Source organism: Podarcis muralis, chromosome 2 (assembly GCF_964188315.1).
Source record: "Podarcis muralis chromosome 2, rPodMur119.hap1.1, whole genome shotgun sequence".
Taxonomy (NCBI): Eukaryota; Metazoa; Chordata; class Lepidosauria; order Squamata; family Lacertidae; genus Podarcis; species Podarcis muralis.
The window spans coordinates 71063328-71084362 of record NC_135656.1 but is presented as its reverse complement, the minus strand read 5'-3'; the positions used below and the strand labels follow the sequence as shown (position 1 = coordinate 71084362).

General features: G+C 40.3%; 1 protein-coding gene across 2 annotated transcripts in view; it reads right to left on the bottom strand.

Moving 5' to 3' along the window:
- The window catches only part of BSN (bassoon presynaptic cytomatrix protein), a 202222-nt gene that overhangs the window by 166645 nt on the left and 14542 nt on the right, over positions 1-21035 (bottom strand). For both annotated transcript variants that reach the window (XM_028718651.2, XM_028718649.2), the window contains exon 2: positions 8943-9342. In XM_028718651.2, the coding sequence (XP_028574484.2) occupies positions 8943-9342 (400 nt within the window). The remainder of the gene's footprint in view (positions 1-8942; positions 9343-21035) is intronic.

Sequence of the window (21035 nt, the reverse complement as noted above, 5' to 3'; positions counted from 1 at the left end):
ATCTGGGTGTATGGCATTGCAGTCAGAGAAATGAAGTTGAGAAATATGCCATTATGTAAAAGACTTGTTAGCCTGCAGTTCTTTCTCAATAAAAGAGATGATGAAAATGAGGGAACAGAAAATAAATACTGAATTAGAGAAGACTTAAAAGAACAGGTATATTTAGAAGTCAGATACTGCAGCAGATATAAAAAGAAAGCCAGATGCTTATTTATTTCTTGAATAAAAGAGTAAGAAGATGAAAATGCAACAAGATGAAATCTCAGTTAGTGGATATTGCCCTCTGGAATTCAAAGCAGCATGGGAAAAAGGTTTAGTATAACTTACAAAACCATTCACAAACATTTTCAGACTGGTTTATAGTTTATAATAACAGCACCGGTAAGGCAAACTATGTCTTACCAAGACGGTCTGAATGGGTGAGCTCCTGCAGAGGAGCTCGCTTCAACTTTGCTCACCCTGACCATTTTTTATTGCCATGCTGAACTAAGCCAAGGTTTGGCTTAATGTGTTGTCCACACCCAGGCTCATGGTAGCCTCCTTATTACCTATGGGCAGCAGCCAAGAAAAAACTTTTAACAAAATGTTTGATAAAGGATGTAAAGAGGGTATAATCAATTTGATGAAGGGCATTATCAAGGTAAGCTTAGTCCATAAACCATGCTTTTTAAGGGGATAAAATTCTGCCCACATATATAACATTCTCCTTTGCTGCATCATGTCGGAGTAGGTCAATTCTGAATATAAACAAAAAATAATCACTGGCCAAAGGTCAAATCAAGAGGACAATAGTTTGGATCTAAGTTGCTCCTCCATTCACACAAGGAAAGGAGCGATTTCCACCAACCCTCCCCCCCTTATCTACAGCCCCACCCCATAACATCCTTTCCTGAGAGTTCCCTAACCCCCAGCAGCAGATTTCTGTGAAGCACAATGTGCTACAAAGCGAAGCAGGAGGCAGAAAAGCCATTTAGTAAAAGTGAATGCTATTCCATTTACAGAAGGAAAGAGATGTTCCAAGCCCATATGAATGAATAAAAAGTTATACAACAGCACTTTCAGTTGCATAAAAACCTATCATCGCTGCAGTCAACTGCTATAACACAGAGAAACACAAAACCCTGGCCTAACATCAAAGTTGATGTTTAATCCTTGAAACAAATTTTAACAAGCATGTTTCAGATTATTTTTATTATTATATTAATCACACAAAAAGTGATCTGAAATCAATTTTATAAGAAATTCAGGAAAAATATGCAACTATAGGAATATATGGTTAAAAAAGATCAGGTTCATTCATACTGTTGTTTAATGTGGGTAGTAAGCTTCCTAAATCTCCATTAATTCTCCATTGTCCATATGACATTCTCCCTCTGGACAATGGAGAATTAATGAAGGTACAGAAAGCTGACTATCCATATTAAACAACAGTATGGGTGGCACCCCTGTTTCTTCTGCTGTTGATGTGGTTTTTATGACTATGTGTGCTGCTTTTGGGTGTCTCCCCCAATTTTATTGTACTTTCATTCTAAACCAGCTTACATTGATTTTATTATAGAAAAACAGGATATAAATGTTCAGATAAAATTTAAAAGCCCTTTTTATACTGAACCAAAAATGTCACTTTTTGTTCTCTTCCTTTTTTACATTCTGTGGCTGCATCTAAGGCTGATGTTTCATTCACTAACTAGTATGGCTAGCTATAGAATCACAGAGTAGGAAGGGCCCCGGGGGTCATTAGTCCAACCCCCTGCAATGAAAGGAATCTCAACCAAATCCTCCATGACAGGTGGCCATCCAACCTCTGCTTAAAAACCTCCAAGGAAGAACAGTCCACCACCACTCAGAGGAGTCTGTTCCACTGTCAAACAGCTCTTACTGCCAGAATGCTCTTCCTGATATTTAGTCAGAATCTCCTTTCCTGTAACTTGAACCTATTGGTTTGGGTCCTAGCCTTCCTAGCCTCAACTGAACAGATATAAGAGTCAGCAGCATTCTTCTCAAAACTAAAACAATTAAGCCTGACGTGATTCAAAAGTGATGCTACCATAGTTGGGAAAACAGATCCTACCTGGGTTCAGAATGAGCAATAGCTTGATTAATCAACTATCTAAGCACAGAGCAATGAAAGAAAATATGGTTCCTCTCATGCAAAGAAAAATTAAATGCCAAGTGGGTGTAAATACCTTGAAGATTGCACTTAATTTGTAGTTCCCTAAATTATCAACATTCCAAGTAGCAAAGTAATGTCAAAGGATGTTCATAACCTTGCTAACACTCCTAAGCAAATCCATGCTCAAGCATCATGATTAATTATCAGGCATTGGAGAACCTGGTAAACACAGCACTTAAAGCATGCACTTGTGGAACAATTTAAATCAACTCATCATACTTCCATGGATGCAAAAAAAGTTTGCTAAACTGTGTTTAACACAGACTGGAATACAGAATCTGAGCTATTCAAACAAGCAGTGAATCAAGTTTGGGAAGGATCCCAATAATTTTCTAGTCCTACCATCAGCTGAAAAAGTAGAGGATGATTTCTCAAACCTCATGTCCTCTTCAAAGAGACTCCTATTTGCTTTATCTGAATTATTTCTTCCCTGGCAGAAATAATTTAAAACTTTATGCCCCATGTTTGGATACTGATCTGGATTGGGGGCTCTACACTGGCAACTTATGTTTTAAAGCCCTGCATTTAGGGGCACTGTTGTCTGTTTGGCCATGAGATGCTTCTAGTTTGGCCTTTAGGTGGTTCCAAAAGCATCTAGGAAACGTGTTCTTTTAATTAACCACCTAACTGAAGCAAAGTTGCCACAAAAAACTATGCCTCTAACCCTGTGGATTGTAGCAGTGGATAACAACTGTTCTTTATCATCTTTATGGTCACCTTTAAGGATCTGAACATAGATTGTTATCAAGTAGTCATTTAACTGCCTTTTCTCACAGCCTAAATAGTCTTGATCCCTAAATGTTTCTAAATCTTTTCCACACTGCCATTTTCTTTGGCTTGTTAGCATGCTTCTTAAATTGGACGTGTTAATCCAGTGTGGCCTAATTAATGCTAAATTTTACAATTACTCCTTGTTACTTCTGCAAACTCATTCTGCAAACGTATAAACTAACTCACATGAAAGGCTCGTACTTTATTTAGAATTATTTTCACCAGAAGACTGAAGATGAGGGGGCAAAGGAAATACAAATTATAGTATTAGAACCACACTAGAGCCTTTTTGGGGAGGAACAAAGTAGAATACAAAACTTCTGCACTCAAAAATCTGGACCAACATGTGTATTTTTAAAAGTATATTATAATCAAAGAGATCCAAACTGACTTTATAAAAGCATAACTGGGATCATCAAGAATAACAATGCATAAATAATTCAGAAAAGAAAAAATGTATTTTATATACTGCACTGGTTATTATGGTCCCATCAACACTACACATTTAAAGCACTGCTATACCACTTTGAAAAACCATGACTTCCCCCCAAATAATCCTGGGAACTGTAGTTACTGTAGTTCAGAGAGTTGTTAGGAGATCCTTCTTCCCCTCACAGAGCTACAATTTCCAGAGTTCCCAAGGCCGGGAGAGTGGTTGTTAAAACCACTATTGAGAACTGCAGCTTTCCAAGGGGAATAGGGGTCTTCTAATGGAAGTGAGAGCTGGACCATAAAGAAGGCTGATCACCGAAGAATTGCAAGAAGATCAAACCTCTCCATTCTTAAGGAAATCAGCCCTGAGTGCTCACTGGAAGGACAGATCCTGAAGCTGAGACTCCAATACTTTGGCCACCTCATGAGAAGAGAAGACTCCCTGGGAAAGATCCTGATGTTGGGAAAGATGGAGGGCACAAGGAGAAGGGGACGACAGAGGATGAGATGGTTGGATAGTGTTCTTGAAGCTACCAGCATGAGTCTGACCAAACTGCAGGAGGCAGTGGAAGACAGGAGTGCCTGGCGTGCTCTGGTCCATGGGGTCACGAAGAGTCGGACACGACTAAACGACTAAACAACAACAATGATTCTCAGCACCCCTAACAAGCAGTGGTATAAAGGTAAAGGTAAAGGTACCCCTGCCCGTACGGGCCAGTCTTGACAGACTCTAGGGTTGTGCGCCCATCTCACTCAAGAGGCCGGGGGCCAGCGCTGTCCGGAGACACTTCCGGGTCACGTGGCCAGCGTGACATCGCTGCTCTGGCGAGCCAGAGCCGCACACAGAAACGCCGTTTACCTTCCCGCTAGTAAGTGGTCCCTATTTATCTACTTGCACCCGGGGGTGCTTTCGAACTGCTAGGTTGGCAGGCGCTGGGACCAAACAACGGGAGCGCACCCCGCCGCGGGGATTCGAACCGCCGACCTTTCGATCGGCAAGCCCTAGGCACTGAGGCTTTTACCCACAGCGCCACCTGCGTCCACAAGCAGTGGTATGGTACTGCTTTAAACATATAGTGCAGATGATGCCTTAAGCAGATAAGCAAATGAAATCTATTGAGATATATGTTGAGGGAGGCGGGGGACTAATTCTGTAAATTAGCAACTTTGTTTTATCCACCTAAATGTTCACTGGAATCTAAAAAGCAAAAGAGCCTACAGATTATCTCCACTACAAAAAAAGGCAACAAGGAATTCAAGAAGCAAAGCTTTCGTCCTGTCAGTCAATCAGAAAGCTAAAGGATGATAGCACTACTAACGTTCAACAAATGACGTTTAGGAAAAGAATTTCCTGAAAATAGCCTTCTGGCTTAACACCAAGTCATTCATTTGCAAAGGCGAGAATTATAAGAGGCATCCGAAGAAGATTTGCCCCAAATACATTATATAATAGAAACCACAGAAATATATTACTGTTCAGAAAATGATTTCTCCTTCATTGTTAGCTCTTGCCTTCTGTCCCTGGATATTAACAGTTACTATTCTTTCACCTTGTAAAGTGACAGAGTAGTAGGGTTGCCATGCGTCCTCTTTTTCCAGGACATGTCTGTCCAGGTGGATTTTTTAAATTTGCCAAAATGTCTCTGGCTATACTTTCTGGATGAGACATAACTGGTGGCTGAAGACTTGCTTTCCTATTCTCTTCTCCTGCCCCCCTCAGCAATGTATCACAGCTTCTATAGCCTACATATAGAAGGGGTATTTAAAATGAGAGTTGTCATAATATCTTCTTTTTTTGCTCTTCAAAGCATCACAACTCTACAGGGTAGTAAACCAGAAGAGACCATTGTTAATAGATCCCCCACCCATGACTGTGTTTTTGTGTGTGTGTGTGTGTGTGTGTGTGTGTGTAAAAACTGCATTCATAACAATTTGCCCTATAAATTGGTACTTTGTTGCTTTAAAACTACAATAATAAACACATGTGCTGACATGATGTCAGTTCAACATTCCTACAGTGCTGATGCATTTTTTAACATGTGGAGTTTTTTGGGGTTTTTTGGAGGGGGGAGTTATTGGGTTGTTGTTTTTATTTTGATTATGTATTTTCTGGTTTTATTCTGTAAACTGCCCTGAGACCTACGAATAAAGGATAGTATATTTGTCAAACAAACAAACAAACAGGTTTGAAGCATTTCATGAGAAAGGCAGCTCAACATACTTATTTGCTTGTACAGTCAAAATATGGAATCAGAGGCCTGCTCAGTGTGGCTGCTCAAAACATCCTCGTGGCATCAACACTTCACATGATAAACAATAATCAAGCCCTTCAAATTGGTCTCTTTCAAATTCACAAGCATCATATTCCACAATTAGGATTACTGTACTTCTTTATCTAAAATAGTCACTCATATAGTTCACCAGCCTGGATTTGCTGGGGGGAGTTTTTTGTGTTTTTTTGCTAATTTCCATTTAAATGGGTGAACCTGTGATTCTCCAGAGGTTGCTGCAACAATTCTCATCAGCCCCAATGAGAAAGCCCAATGGTCAGAATCTGGAGGGCCAGAGATTTTTCACCCCTGATATAAATCCTCCTAAATAACAAAGAAAGGAAGCAGAAGTTTTTTTTCTTTAAAAATAATGCCAAAAAATGGGGGGCGTCTTATACATGGGTAGTGCATAGGCTGAACGTTTGACTGATTGCTGCCGCAATGTGCTTGTTGTGCATGTTATTGGTAGCTGCATCAATGGGTGGTATTGATTTGCTGACACTGTGGCAATTAGGCAGGCAATTGGCAGCTTCTGCCAGTGAGGGGACAGACGGGAGGCGGGTTTTGCGAGACGTGCAGGTGAGCAACCCCCCTAAAACCCTCCGCAAAAAAAGCTCAACAACTCAGAGAGCTATCCTCCACAAAAAGAGCTTAACAACTCTGTGCCATCTCCCCCCATTCTCTTAGAGTCCCCCAAAATAGGGGGCTTCTTATACAGGGGGGTGTCTTATAGATGGAAAAGTACAGTATGCCATTTGAATTTATAGATCCTTTTGTGTATTCCCAACCTTTCCATACTGTTTAATACTATTCAGAAAAGTCAGTTTCATTTATCTAAATGGAAAAGCATAATGAACATTCATTGCAAAATATATTTCACATAAAGTACTCGGGCAAATATGCATTAACAAAATCGGGACATAATTCAAGCGCAGCTGCTGCACAAACTCCATTAATTTCAAACTCCATTGAAATAAATGGAGGTTGAGCAGTAACAGTGGTTAGCGTAATGCATCTTTAATTATATGTAAATAATTTTGAAATGAAAAAGGGCAGATAGCAAAACATTGCAACAAATAATTCATCCAGTTTAAATCACAAATGAAAGGCTGTGAGATGAAGGATAATGTATTATGTTATCTCCCTGCTTGAGAGATGCTCAAGTGAGTTAACATTATATATGGAACTTGTATAACTAGAGAATCTTGTTAGCTGGGCTAGCGTACTCATGTTCAGACCAGTGGGACGTGGGGGCGAACCATACTGAACTAGTTTAACAAAATGGCGTACTCCACCCTGCCTCGATCAACTTACCTCACATTCTCTGCCCACTCTATTATCCCTTGCACCTATTGAAGGATTCAAAGCAATGGAATGATTTGCTCTGTGGGCTTCACACAATAATCTACAGTTGTACCTCGGGTTAAGTACTTAATTCGTTCCGGAGGTCCGTACTTAACCTGAAACTGTTCTTAACCTGAAGCACCACTTTAGCTAATGGGGCCTCCTGCTGCTGCTGCGCCGCCGGAGCACGATTTCTGTTCTCATCCTGAAGCAAAGTTCTTAACCTGAAGACTATTTCTGGGTTAGCGGAGTCTGTAACCTGAAGCGTATGTAACCTGAAGTGTATGTAACCTGAGGTACCACTGTATCAAGGTAATACACCTATGTTTGTGTGACTGCTCTTCATATATTTAGGTATTTTTTAATTAAATAGCAGCCACAGAGGCAATCAAGACAATGTGAAGGGTGGGTCCCTCCTTCCCCATGTCAAAGCCCACTACCCTAAAAAACCTGCTATTTGGCACAGGAGATGCTAGATTTGTTGGAAGTGCAGCAAAGGGGTTAACTACCGGCATACTTCCTGCATGCCATAGTTTTAATACTAGTGACCTCTCTCCTATCACACAATAGGAAAATAATAACATAAAAATGATGATGCAGTTTATTTATATGCAGCTTTTCAATGCAAATGCCTGCCAAGCAGTGAGCAGCGTATTAACGTAGTACATGCAACAGAGTACAATAAAATACCATATATCAATCAGTAAGCAAAACCATTTAATAACAAAAGCACCACATTGATTTAATAAATAATTATGATGATAAGAGTCAGAGGAGAACCTCCCCAGACTAGAAAATTAAAGGGCACTCTCACCAACCCTATCCTATCCTACACATTTAGGCGCTAGAGACCCGAACAAAGAGAAATACTTAATTGGTTTTAAAGTATAGAAGAGTAAGACGTACCCCAGTTTAAGAGTATCCTAACTTAATTTTATCAAATTTAAGGGGTTAGAATTAAGGAACACGAATTACAATCATGTCGTTCACATACTGTCTAGCTTGGCCCAAAGTCTGGTTATGCAACCCTGATGTATTTTTCATACAAATCAAAGGACTGGTGGGTGTCCAGGGAATGTGGCCAAGAACTATTTGGGAGCTGCTACAGTTGGTTAGCCTGTTTGCAAGCTGAAGACAAGTCTTTTGAGTGCAACATAATTTAAAACCACTCTCTAAAAATGTCACATCAGAGGACCAAATCTGGACAACCATAACATCTGAGCTCTTCAGATGCTTAGTTTTATTCCCTATTCTACTCAACAGCCAATGGAAAGATTCTCTTCTGGTGCTCCTGAATTTCAAAACCATCAAGCCTCAAAGCTATCTGAGCCCCATTCACACACAAAAATCTGAGTATATCAGGCTTCATGCAAGTGTTAGCAATCTTTAGCTATCTTTAACTTCAACTAGTAACAAGCCTGTTGACTGAAGCAAAACTATCACTTTTTCTCCCTGCCCTTTCATACTTTCACTCTTTCTTTTATTCTTATTGCAAAAGGTAGAAAAAGATTCACCGTAAGAAAACGTAAAAAGAGATTCAAGAATAGTATCAGATGAAGGAGCTAAAATGTGTTGGTTGACAGAATTCATTTAGAAAAGTTAGTTGCAGTTTGTTTGTTTTTTACAATTGAAAAGTTAGTTGCAGTTTAGCCAGGTGTACACAACCAAGCTCTCAACAAAATTGCATATGCACCTATTCTCTATGTGATGGCATGACATTACTACAAGCACTATAGTTCCCCAGTCCTCTAAACCATTCTCATCCCACCTTCATCACATACACACATCACTCAGTGTTTCAGATGTCAATAACTATCTGCAAAGGTTGAATTCCAAACTCCCCTTTTCATATCACACAGTGCAAGGAGGCCCTCACCTGAGTTATGACATCTTAACAGAAATCAAGTAATGATGCCCCATAACTTGATCAAAATGTGCAGTTTATGTGTTACCTCAGTCAGGTGAGGGTTGGGGTTGAATCCACATTGGTTGCAGACCTTGTTGTGACACTGTGTACAGGTGTTGAAGTTTGGCTGGTTGGGAGAGGAGGTGAGTTCTGTTGTCTTGCATATAGGACAGAGTGTGCTGCTAGGAAGGGGTGCAATTTGTGGGACAGAATAAGGTGAGGTAGGGGTGCTGCCTCGATCCGGTGACACAGACGGTGAGCGCCCTGTTCTCTGGCTCCTGCTGTCCACTTGGAGTGTCCTCCTTGGCCCATCAGCCTGTTGGGGGGTCTGCCCATGGCTCCTCATCTCTCTTGTGCTTTCGCTGGTCTGAGCAGCCGGTTTTGGGGATGGGGAAGCTGCTCTCTGTCCAAAGGAGGGGTCCGATTGATCTGGTCTTCTTGGTGTGCTGAAACACATTAAATGCAGATGTCAACCAGGTTGCAGAGAATCGAGGTAAAATAATAGGCAAAACTGCCTTGACGATTTCCTCAGGATATACTTTGAAATGCATTTGAGAATCTCCGAGATTCAAAGTTAAAGGCAAGAAAATAAGTGTAAATAGATGTTTCGAGAAAATGATTGCCATCTTTACCTCCACCAATTTCTTAAAACCACAAGACATGGATATTTCTTCAAGATGCAATCTAACAAGTTGTAAATACAAGATTCAATTGTATTTAAAGTCAAAACAGCTAAAAACGTGTCCTTTCTTTTCCCCAAAGGCTATAATCTGAAAGGGGTGGGGCTATATGTCAAGTGAGCATTGCGTATAGACTTGGAGGGTGAGGCATACATTTTTATACAAATAAAAATAAACAAAAATTAGAACCAACAGAAATTAGGCATACTCAGTTCCAACTGGATATATTCCCACTACTGGAGAAGGCTGTGTGGTCATTTGCAATACCACTCTCAAGTCTTCATGCAAGCAAAGGAACTCATAGCCAGCTAGAAGAAACAAATCCCATCCACTTATGCTGTTTCTATGATAGAGGATAGGTAGATAATTCAACTGCTACATGGCATTATAAAAAGCAGTTTTTCTATTTTGCCAAAAATGGAAAGGTGTTTAAAATAGACTTCAAGAGCTGCTGCTTTTTCTCTATTCTAACTTAAAAATAGGTCAGCCGACTGCAAGAACATCTCTTCTTTAGCACACAAGCATGTATATATATATATTGTCATTCATTCCGGCTTCCCTTATTAAGGAATATTCCAAACCAAAATATCTAAATTCACCCATCCTCTTCCCAGTTTCTAGGGCAGGATCAAACATAGTCCTGGTCTTTTGGGAATTTAACCTTCTGAGGTTCACCAGGATATTATATTGCAATTTCATATTCTCTCATGTCTGAGTAATATTTATAAACTCCCTATCATACACTGACAGAAAACTCTGCACTATTCATCCAGTGCTCAGTCCTGTAGATCAAATGTGTTGGCTTTGTCCCAAATACTTTTTTGAATTCCTGTGTAACCAGAACTACATCAAAAACAGAAATAAATAATGCAGTAATATGTGTGTGCCAAACAATATTTTGTTGCGACTGGTTTTGAACATACTTTCCATAATCCCATCATAAGAGTGCGATGGCCACAAGGGAAGGTGACTCTCTTAGCTGAAACACATTTACCCATCCTCAGGCTCAATCATTCTTTCATTTAAATATACTTTGAATTTTGATACAGCTCAAGTTGCATCTGAGTCATCTGCCGTTTCCCTCTAGTCAGCTCCCCATTGCACTGGTAGCATCTGAGTATGGTTTGACAAGATAATGTGGGTGTTCCCCATGTAAGCATTAGTGGATTTGATCAAGAGGAAGCAGGATAGGAGCGATGTGTTATCTGGACAACTCATATGCTGCCCAAATGATACGTGAACCAACTACAGGAACATCAGCCACCATTGCAACTATAATGTTTGAACCAAGCTTGATCTTCTCTGAGTCAAGTAAATATCAAGCCAATCCCAAATGTGATGTAGCTAATGACTTATTCCTGGGTGCTCTCTCTTATCCATGGCTAGAGGACAAGGAAGGAAAGGAGCAAAACCACATGGCTACTCAGCATATTTGAAGATACCTACAGAGAAATCAAAATAAAACTTTGCAAAAATACCACAATGACACATACACACACACCACCTTTGTCCACCATTTGTACAGGAAGTTGCCACTGCCTATGGATTCCTGCCAGGCATACTTACAGTAAAACAAGCTACTGTCTATGTTGCATGTTCCTGCAGTATAACTTGTTTTTCTGTAGGGAAGCTATTATCAGCGTAGGAATATCAACTTATCCAACCCACAGATATGCAGTGGTTTGTGTCCAAAGGCACAAATATATTATTTGCTCCTAGCATAGATTTGGCATTGACAAGGCCAAAGTCTTCATGAATGTTTAATAAGCACTATAAATCTTTAGAATACATCAATGACACTGTTTCATACTGTTCAAGTAGATTGCTTTAATGCATGCATGCTGTTCCGACCATACAATTCCTTGTGACTCTCACAGCAGAACTACACATTGTAAGAAACATAAGAAAAGGCAGCCCCATGTCTTCCCCGATAATCTGAAGGATTGTTCACAAAGTCTTCTGAGTGATAGTGGCTGGCAGGGAGGCAGAGCAGCAGCACACTGCCATCCTCACAGCAGCAGTGTCACTGCCACTTACCAGAAAGGCTCAGTGGTGGGGTAGAGGCAGAGGGCCTTTTGGGCAGTGGCACCTGCCTTATGGAACTTCCTCCCAGCAGATGTCAAACATATAGCTATGTGATTTTTAAAAGACATCTGAAGGCAGCCCTATTCAGGGAAGTTTTTAGTGTGTGATGCTGTGTTGTGTTTTTACTACTTTTTGTTGGACACAGCCCAAAGTGGCTGGGGCAACCCAGGAAGATATATAAATAAACTAATACTAATAATAATTAGGAACTGTTGATGAAAATGACAAATTATCTTTTAAAATTGTTTGTGTGGTGTATGTGTGTGCTTGTGCAAAAGATGTTAGAACATATGATAACCCTCAATTTTATTATGTTGTAAAATGGTTTCTCATATTGGAAAACACTTTCATTGCTTTTGCTCCTCTTCATGTAAGCATAAAGCAATATGAAGAAATGTTTCCTGTCTGGAGGTAGTTAGCCATCATTTTCAAATGACTATTAATTAAACCAGTACATATCTGAAGTCAGCTCAATACTTTATCCATTCCAAATCTAATCAATATATATTTGTTTAGTTGACCAAACTGGTCTGATGGTAGAACTATATTCTTAGACACAGAGCTGTCACTTAAAATGGAAGTCCTGGGTCATGTTATTCCCCTGCATGTTGTAAGGATGTAAGACCTATCTGTTCCAGCATTCTGTTCCCATGGTGGCCCACCAGCAGGACATGAAGGCAATAATAATAATAATAATAATAATAATAATAATAATAATAATCTATTATTTGTACCCCACATCATCTGGCTGGGTTTCCCCAGCCACTCTAAGCAGCTTCCAACAAAGATTAAAAATACATTAAAATGTCACACATTAAAAGCTTCCCTAAACAGGGCTGTCTTCAGATGTCTTCTAAATATCAGGTAGTTGTTTATCTTTTTGACATCTGGCGGGAGGGCGTTCCACAGGGTGGGCGGCACTACCGAGAAGGCCCTCTGCCTGGTTCTCTGTAGCTTTGCTTCTCGCAGTGAGGGAACCACCAGAAGGCCCTCAGCGCTGGACCTCAGTGTCCGGATTGAACGATGGGGGTGGAGATGCTCCTTCAGGTATACTGGGCCGAGGCCATTTAGGGCTTTAAAGGTCAGCATCAACACTTTGAATTGTGCTTGGAAACGTACTGACTGTGATCCCCAGCCACTGATATTCAGAGACATATTGTCTCTGATACTGGAGATAGTATACAGGCATTATGACCAGCAACAGCCTTATCCTCCATAAATTTGTCTAAACTCCTTTTAAACTCTCCAAGTTGATGGCTATTGTTTAATTTTGTGATAGAAAATTCCATGGTTTTAACGATGCAAGTCAAGGAGTACTTTCAGCTTAATTGGATCGCCTGTTTCTAGCATTTTGACAGAGGGAGAAAAGCTTCTCTCTAGCCATTTTTAAAGTGAATCTATCACAGCTCAGAACATATTCATTATAACACTTGTAGCAGGTGCCATTTTAAGGCACTATTTTTGCTATTTTAATTGATCCTTAATTATCACTAAAATATTTTTAAGTCTATAAGAGAGGAACAGCACTATAATTGCATAATGCTACAATATTATTGTAGTATAGTTATAGAACTACTGGGTTATGTTGCTTTAGAACTATATCTCTTTCATTCAAAAAAAACTTGATAAAGTGTAATAAATCACTTGCCTTAGACAAGAATTTCAGTTTGCCTAATAGAAGGGCTGGTCCTGAATAATGGAGGATTTTAATGAGAAGTGTCTATACAGACTTGTGCTTCTAAACCAGTTCAAAAGGCAATTTAACAAGTACAGAATTTAACAAGTACAGTACTTTCCTACATTCCACTTTCCAAATCAAAACCCTGCCCTTTTTAAAAGACAGAAGAGGAGCTCCAAAGGCATCTATACTTGTGGAGACCACCCTATTGTTCTGTTCTTCTAGAAAAAGTCAGGCTTTCTGGGGTCTGAGTAAAGACAGAAGAACGAGGGGGGCAATAGAAGATGTAAGTGATTGGGAGATGGCATCATGTGCATGTCCATAAAAATGTGTGAAAGAAACATGACCCTGCATACTACAACCAAAATGATCTGGGGGCTGGCATAACTTTTATGTGAGGAAACGTTTTAGCTCTGAAAAATATAAGCAAAGGGACGGACATGATAGAAGTATATGAAATTATTGGTATGATTAAATATGCTTTATTTATTATCAAAAGCACATTAACCTTCAAATCTGAACAAAAAATGCAACATAAATTAATGAACTAAAAAATAAATAAATTGCCCATCACTTGCAAGAAAGTCAAAGTTACAATTTATGTATGTTTACTAAATTCAAGGAGGTGGACGCAGGTGGCGCTGTGGGTTAAAGCCTCAGCACCTAGGACTTGCCGATCGAAAGGTCGGCGGTTCGAATCCCTGCGGCGGGGTGCGCTCCTGTCGTTCGGTCCCAGCGCCTGCCAACCTAGCAGTTCGAAAGCACCTTCGGGTGCAAGTAGATAAATAGGGACCGCTTACTAGCGGGAAGGTAAACGGTGTTCCGTGTGCTGCGCTGGCCTGCCAGAGCAGCGATGTCACGCTGGCCACGTGACCCGGAAGTGTCTGCGGACAGCACTGGCTCCCGGCCTATAGAGTGAGATGAGCGCACAACCCTAGAGTCTGGCAAGACTGGCCCATACGGGCAGGGGTACCTTTACCTTTACCTTTACTAAATTCAAGGAGGGATTACACCCCAAATGTGTACTGAATTGCACTTTAAAATAATAATTTTTGAAAACATGTTTCCCTCTAGCCATTTAAGAGTCACACAGGTAGTAGGGGAAAACTTCCGTACTCCACCTTAAACATTAATGCTTCCTCCAGTTTGGCCTATCTAACCTTATATATTTTAGATATTAAATTGGAATTTGGATTAAATTAAATTAAATTATGTTCTTATTATCAGTGTTCATGCAACCACTGAATGGTTCTAATACACTGTAGAGAAGCACTTTAAAGTCTTGATTACTTACCTTCAGTTTGCCAACTATCATTAAGAAGGTAATGTAGTGCTTCTTCTCAACAAGGGTATTGTTCAGATTTAATTATATCACACCAGCTACTATAGATCCACCACACTTAATTCAAGAGTGCACCAAAACTGCATTCCCATAAGCATTTCAGTATTGGCATAAACTGTGAATTGGCACGAACTGTATTATCTCAAGGGGTTACACTGATTTAAAATCAGTTTTATTATATAAAAATGGGGAAATGTTTTGTGTGGAAACCAAGTTTCAAAGGGACCTCATCACACCCAGATGTTCTGAACACAGCAGAGCATGAAAGGGAAGCAAAATGGAACAACAGCTCTGAGGGGAAGCTCTCTGAAGACTGCCCAGAAGTAATAGTTGCAATATAAGCCAGAAGTGACAAGGTCAACGAAGCTGAGCTTCATGGGAATGCTCTAGCAGGAAGGTATGGCTCAAAGCAGGGGATAAAAGAACACAAGAGGATTGCAAAAGAGGAACTCTGTTCTTCCATAAGCCAACTTTTAGGACTCAATATATTGGGGTGTCAGCAAAGTTCTCTGACCTCTGGCTCAAAAATAAACCTATGAGGCCTTGTTAAAACAAACAAACACCTCAAAGGAGAGGCAAACTTTACTACCCTAGACATTATCATCCGGCTAGGATTAAAATCCAAGCTGAAGAAGAGATTAACGCACATCTCTGCCAGTCCTTGTGATCCCTGAAAGCCCTCCCAGCTGGCCTCCACTCTCCCAAATGCACTCCTCTTTCCATCTGCTGCATTCACCTTTCAAGCAGTGATAGGAGCAGGGCGATGGTACATGGGGAGCGGAGATTATTTCCTCCTTTCCCTCCCTCCTTTTATGCTGCTCCACTGCAACTGCAAAGGCCCATGGGAGAACTACATCTCCCATGATCCCCTGGGATTTGGCACCAGCACACTGCTACCCACCATATTAGAGCAACAGAAAAGGGAGGAAACTGACTCCTCTCCACAGGCACGCCACCACTGCTGCTATTGCAGTAGGTTAGTGAGTGGTTGTACGGAAGTGAGAGCTGGACCATAAAGAAGGCTGATCGCCGAAGAATTGATGCTTTTGAATTATGGTGCTGGAGGAGACTCTTGAGAGTCCTATGGACTGCAAGAAGAACAAACCTATCCATTCTTAAGGAAATCAGCCCTGAGTGCTCACTGGAAGGACAGATCCTGAAGCTGAAGCTCCAATACTTTGGCCACCTCATGAGAAGAGAAGACTCCCTGGAAAAGACCCTGATGTTGGGAAAGATGGAGGGCACAAGGAGAAGGGGACAACAGAGGACGAGATGGTTGGATAGTGTTCTCGAAGCTACCAGCATGAGTTTGACCAAACTGCGGGAGGCAGTGGAAGACAGGAGTGCCTGGCGTGCTCTGGTCCATGGTGTCACGAAGAGTTGGACATGACTAAACGACTAAACAACAACAACAACAAGTGAGTGGTTTGGGAAGATTGATGGAGAGATGTTTGAGGACTACAAGGGCATTCTTCCATGCCCTTAGAAGACTCAGAGAAATTATGTGAGAGCTTCCAAATGTTTTCTGAAGATTTTGGATAATGCACAAGGTAATTCAAAGTCAGCTTGCAAGAGCTCTAGTGGAGCTCACCAGACATACTGAGGTCAATAGGACAAGCCTGGACTCTTCAAAGAATTTGGGGGAATAAACATGACATATTTCAAAATTACTTCATCGCATTTCTAGGAATCGTCATCATTGATAACTTATTATCAAGAGTGCTTATCATGAACTAAGCACTTTACGAGGAACATAAATTCACAACAATCCAACCCGGCAGGATTACTATCTAATAACAAGGCTTAAAAATATTTCAAACTCTTAAAGCACCAATATTAAGTTTCTAGGTGCATGGATGATTAGGTATCTGGGATTTCTTCCAGCCTTAATTATATGTATCTAGTCATAGGCATAAAAATATGCACAAAAAAATATGGAAGCAGAAATAGGAAAGAATATATTAGTTAATTACTAATCACTTGATTTCAAGACTGGCTACACAACAAAATAAGTGTTAACCAAAGGGTGTACTAAGCTATATGGCAGCACAATGTCACAACCCATAACATTTCAACAGCATAGCAGGAAACGTGCTCTGGAACTTTAAACAAATTTGCCTGTGAAAATGTTTGGGACTGAGATTTAAATAATTCAGGCTGCAATGCTGCACTCACTTACCTGGAAGTAATTTCCATTGAACTCATTTGGACTTATTTCTAGTCAACATATATAGAATTGTGCTGTCAAGACCTTAAAAATCAACATAAAACTGAATTCACTGAAGTATAAGGAGAACACCAAACTAGGTTTTCCCGATGATAGTAGAGACTGTCCTAGAAGACTGAGGAACTAATTAAAATTAATGCAACTTAAGCCTACAGCTTCATTTTACTGGAGTTACATGGCTGCAACTGAAAACAGCAGCCCTGCATCTCTACCTCCTCTCATAATTTGTCAAACAAAAACACAGGATGTGATGCCATGGCTCCCCAGGTTTCCCCATCTCCACTCCACTCTACTGGCTGCTGCTTGCAGAACACTCAGTGTCCACAAACATGCTCACATTTTGATAAGCATATGAGCACTTGTGATTCCTATCCCAGCTCAAAATGAAATATGGTTGTCTTTGGTCCAGTGCTGGCTTGTGAAGAAACTTTAGAAGGGTCAGACTACATAGGAAGCTGCCTTATAAAAAGTAAGACCAGTGGCCCATCTAACTTAGTTTTACACTTACTGGCAGCAGTTTTACACCAGAATTTTAAACAGGATCTTAATCAACCTTCCCTGGAGATGCCAGAAACTGAAGCTTGGCCATTGATAGCAGCTCAGCCTGGATAGCTCAGTTTGTTAGAGTGTGGACCTTCCGCATGAAAAACAAGTGCTTTGCTGCTAAGCTACTGTAGTACCAAAACTTCTGGATCATTAGTCATGCCAGCTGGTTTGTTTACTCCAAGCTACTCCCCTGACCTGCTGGGCAGAGAGAAGGAGGAGACACAAAGTTGCATTTTTTTTTGTAATATCCATGCATTTCCAGTAAAATGTCCAAAATTACCTGTGCCATAAAAGATCGTCAAAAAATATATTCCCCCTTTTCAGGTAGTTCCTAAAGGCACTGTCTTGAAACGTGCTGATTCACAAGTAAATATAGCATTTATAGTAATTTACAGCGTAGGCTGGTATACTTAACTACATATTATTTATTAAATCTATAATAATATTCTACTCTCTTAGGAAATAATACACAACACATCTAATAAATAGCTTAACTCTTTGCATACGGTTTACATCAAGCAGCATTAAGGCATTTGCTTGAAATCAGTTTCAAGAAAGAATGAAGTGTGGGTTTCCTCCTCTCGAACATAATTTCTGTTTACCTTCCATGCAAGAATCCTTACAGAAGCATTTAGTTGCAGGTAAAATGCCCAGCCATCGCTAGTTATCACTGGGTGGATCATTATTTTTCCATAAAATTGGAAGCAAGCCTTCAAGGTTCTAATCCTGCTGAAGTTATGGACAACCAGACAGGTGAATACAAATACTGCATCCAAAGATATATCCAGACAATCCAAATAGTTTGTATGAGTATTGCAATGCAAGGGTGATTGCATATCCAGATGTACATCCCCAGCAGCAATGTGTGGAAAAGGCTGCTTGTATGTACTGATAACTCTTGATGGATTGAAGCACATGTTTGTTGTTTGATTGGTATAAATATTCATCAACTGGGGAAATTGCAGCATTTAAATAGTTAGAGGGCATAAAATGGGAATGAAAAAAACATTTCGGTGGGCTGAGTGACTGGTCCTGGCAAGATACAATTTGGCATCTTCTTAAGCTAGGAGAAAGGTCCCAACAGATCTGAAGTTCTGCCAGTCCCTGGCTCACAGCATCAAACTAATTTTCTATTGTGTCATATTTCTAATGCTTATTTCGCAAGGAGGCAAATATTTTACCCATGTTTCATTGTTTACAGAGGACAGTAATATTTAACTCAACGTATATGATACTGAGTCACATGCCAGGTTTTTTAAAAAAATAATAATTAGAAGAGATGCATATTATTATTATTATTTAAAAAATCAAATAAAACCTTCCCCTCCTTTTTTTTAAAACCAAGAGCATGATTCATCCTGTCCCATCATCAGAACACTCAAGAGCTGTTTATGGGCACTTAATAATAATAATAATAAAAAATTTTATTTATATCCCGCCCTCCCCAGCCGAAGCTGGGCTCAGGGCGGCTAACAACAATCAAAATAATCCGACATTCTAAAAACATTCATTATAAAATTAATTAAATCAAATTAAGATCAAATTAATGGCAACCATCAAGCAAAATTCTGTGCAGATTGCCGATTGCCAGAGGAGGGGGTCAGGCTGCGCCCTGACCAAAGGCCTGGTGGAACAGCTCTTCAGTGTAAAACATGGAAGGGCCTCATATTCACACCATCTCAGTGCGCATCAAAGGAAAAGTCAGCTTTTTGCGGGGGTGGGGAGGACTTATGGATTGCTCTCATACAACCACAAGAGCAAACTTGGTGGTGGTGTTTGTGTTCTCTCCCCACCACACACACAGAAAGGCTAACAAAAAGCAAATGTCAACTTATCAAAAACCAAAATCAACTTAAACAGGCCATGGTGAGGGAAATAGTACAATAGTATAAGTAATGAGCTGCTGAAATATCTAATGAAGGGTGAACTTAGGAAATGCCTAAAAGAATAAAGAACAATTAATAAACCCAGGACAAAACAAAGTATATCAGATTAATTTCACTATTTTATCCATACTCCAGAAGCCTATTTTCTTCAGCAAAGTAAGGTGAAGTTCTTGAAACTATGTGTCATGGAAATTAATGAACAAAGAAAACTGCAATGATTAATCTTTTTTAAACTTTAAGTGTATTTGATATATACTGTCATGCACAAAATGGAGACCAAAGGAATAAGTAGAATTCCTTTAAAACAGATACATGAACACTTAAAATTCTTAACAAAGGAATTATTAATATTGCAGCCAATTAAGAGTGAAGTTTCCTATCAATTATTAATAAAGAGTCAAAGACATATTACAAACACAGGTGAAGTACTCGCTGAGTTTTGGACGAATGCCCAAGTTCTTTTCCACTAACTCCTAAGGTGGCTCTTGAAGTCAATAAATGAACCATCTGAGCCTTCCAAAATGAACTGTGTTTAAGGGAAGATGGTAAGCTGGGAGCACTCTTTCTTGTTCTGCTCAAAGGGTTGGTACTGCCTTGAGTGAGAGAGAGTAAGGTGACAAGACTTTGGGCAGTATGCAGTTATTTTAACAGTGCAATCGTATCATACGTTATGTCCACTGGAAGAGAATTGGGTTGCCCCTTTGTACAGAAGGTAAGCAAGCCTAGTCAATTCATGCTGGCTGGCATTGCACTATGGCTGTGCCAGGGTTATCTCATGCTAATGTAGCTGCTGTGAGGTCATGACAGTGTCAGCAGAAGGTGCAATGATATACAGAGTTGGGAGGCATGGCAGAGAAGAGTGAAGCTAAGGAGGCGTACACATTACCACTTACTCTGCACCGGTGCACTCCCACTTCTACTTTTTCAAGCTGCGTACACACAATGCTAGCCAGATTGATCCGGTAATTTCTTGATAAATACTGTTGCTTGATGTGTGTGGGGTTTTTTTTCTTGAACCAGCTTCAATCCAATTAGAAAACTTAAGTTGCATTCACTTCATATTTAAACCAGATGTGTACATTTGAGGCAGCTGCCATAGATGCACAGATGAGTATGAGTGCACGTGTGTTTCTGGGTGGTTTCGGGGTTCAGGAAACCAAACAGTTCGTGCATGTTGTCCCTTTCTGATGTGGTTACAACACTGTGCAAATGTGACTGGAAATTCATTGGGGATTAATGACCTTGCTGTGATTGAAACTGCTAAAGTGAGCTTAGGTGTAGTCTGAGAGTCCTATGTTTGCTTAGAGGTTACTTTTGCCCTGTTGCCAGTGTAACATGCTAGCCAAGGCACATGACACAACACAAACAGAATGCAATCTCTCCAAATAGTTATATTTGCCAAGGAGCTAGTGGGGGGTGGAGCTGTGGAATAGAAGAGCATCTACATCACTTCCCAAAGTCCACATCACTTTATCAGCCACTTCCCCCCCAAAAAACCCTAATGATCACTTAGTTACAGGCACTATCCATTGCAGCTGCTATCTATTATTTATCACTGTCTTCATGTCTCTCCACAGGCCACCAGGCAGCCATTCAACATGCACAAAGACAAAGGTTAGAGTTAGCAGTAGTGACCAGCAGAAGCCAGGGCTCCTGAGCCTTTCCAGACAACATGACAGGCAAAAATGTAGTGTG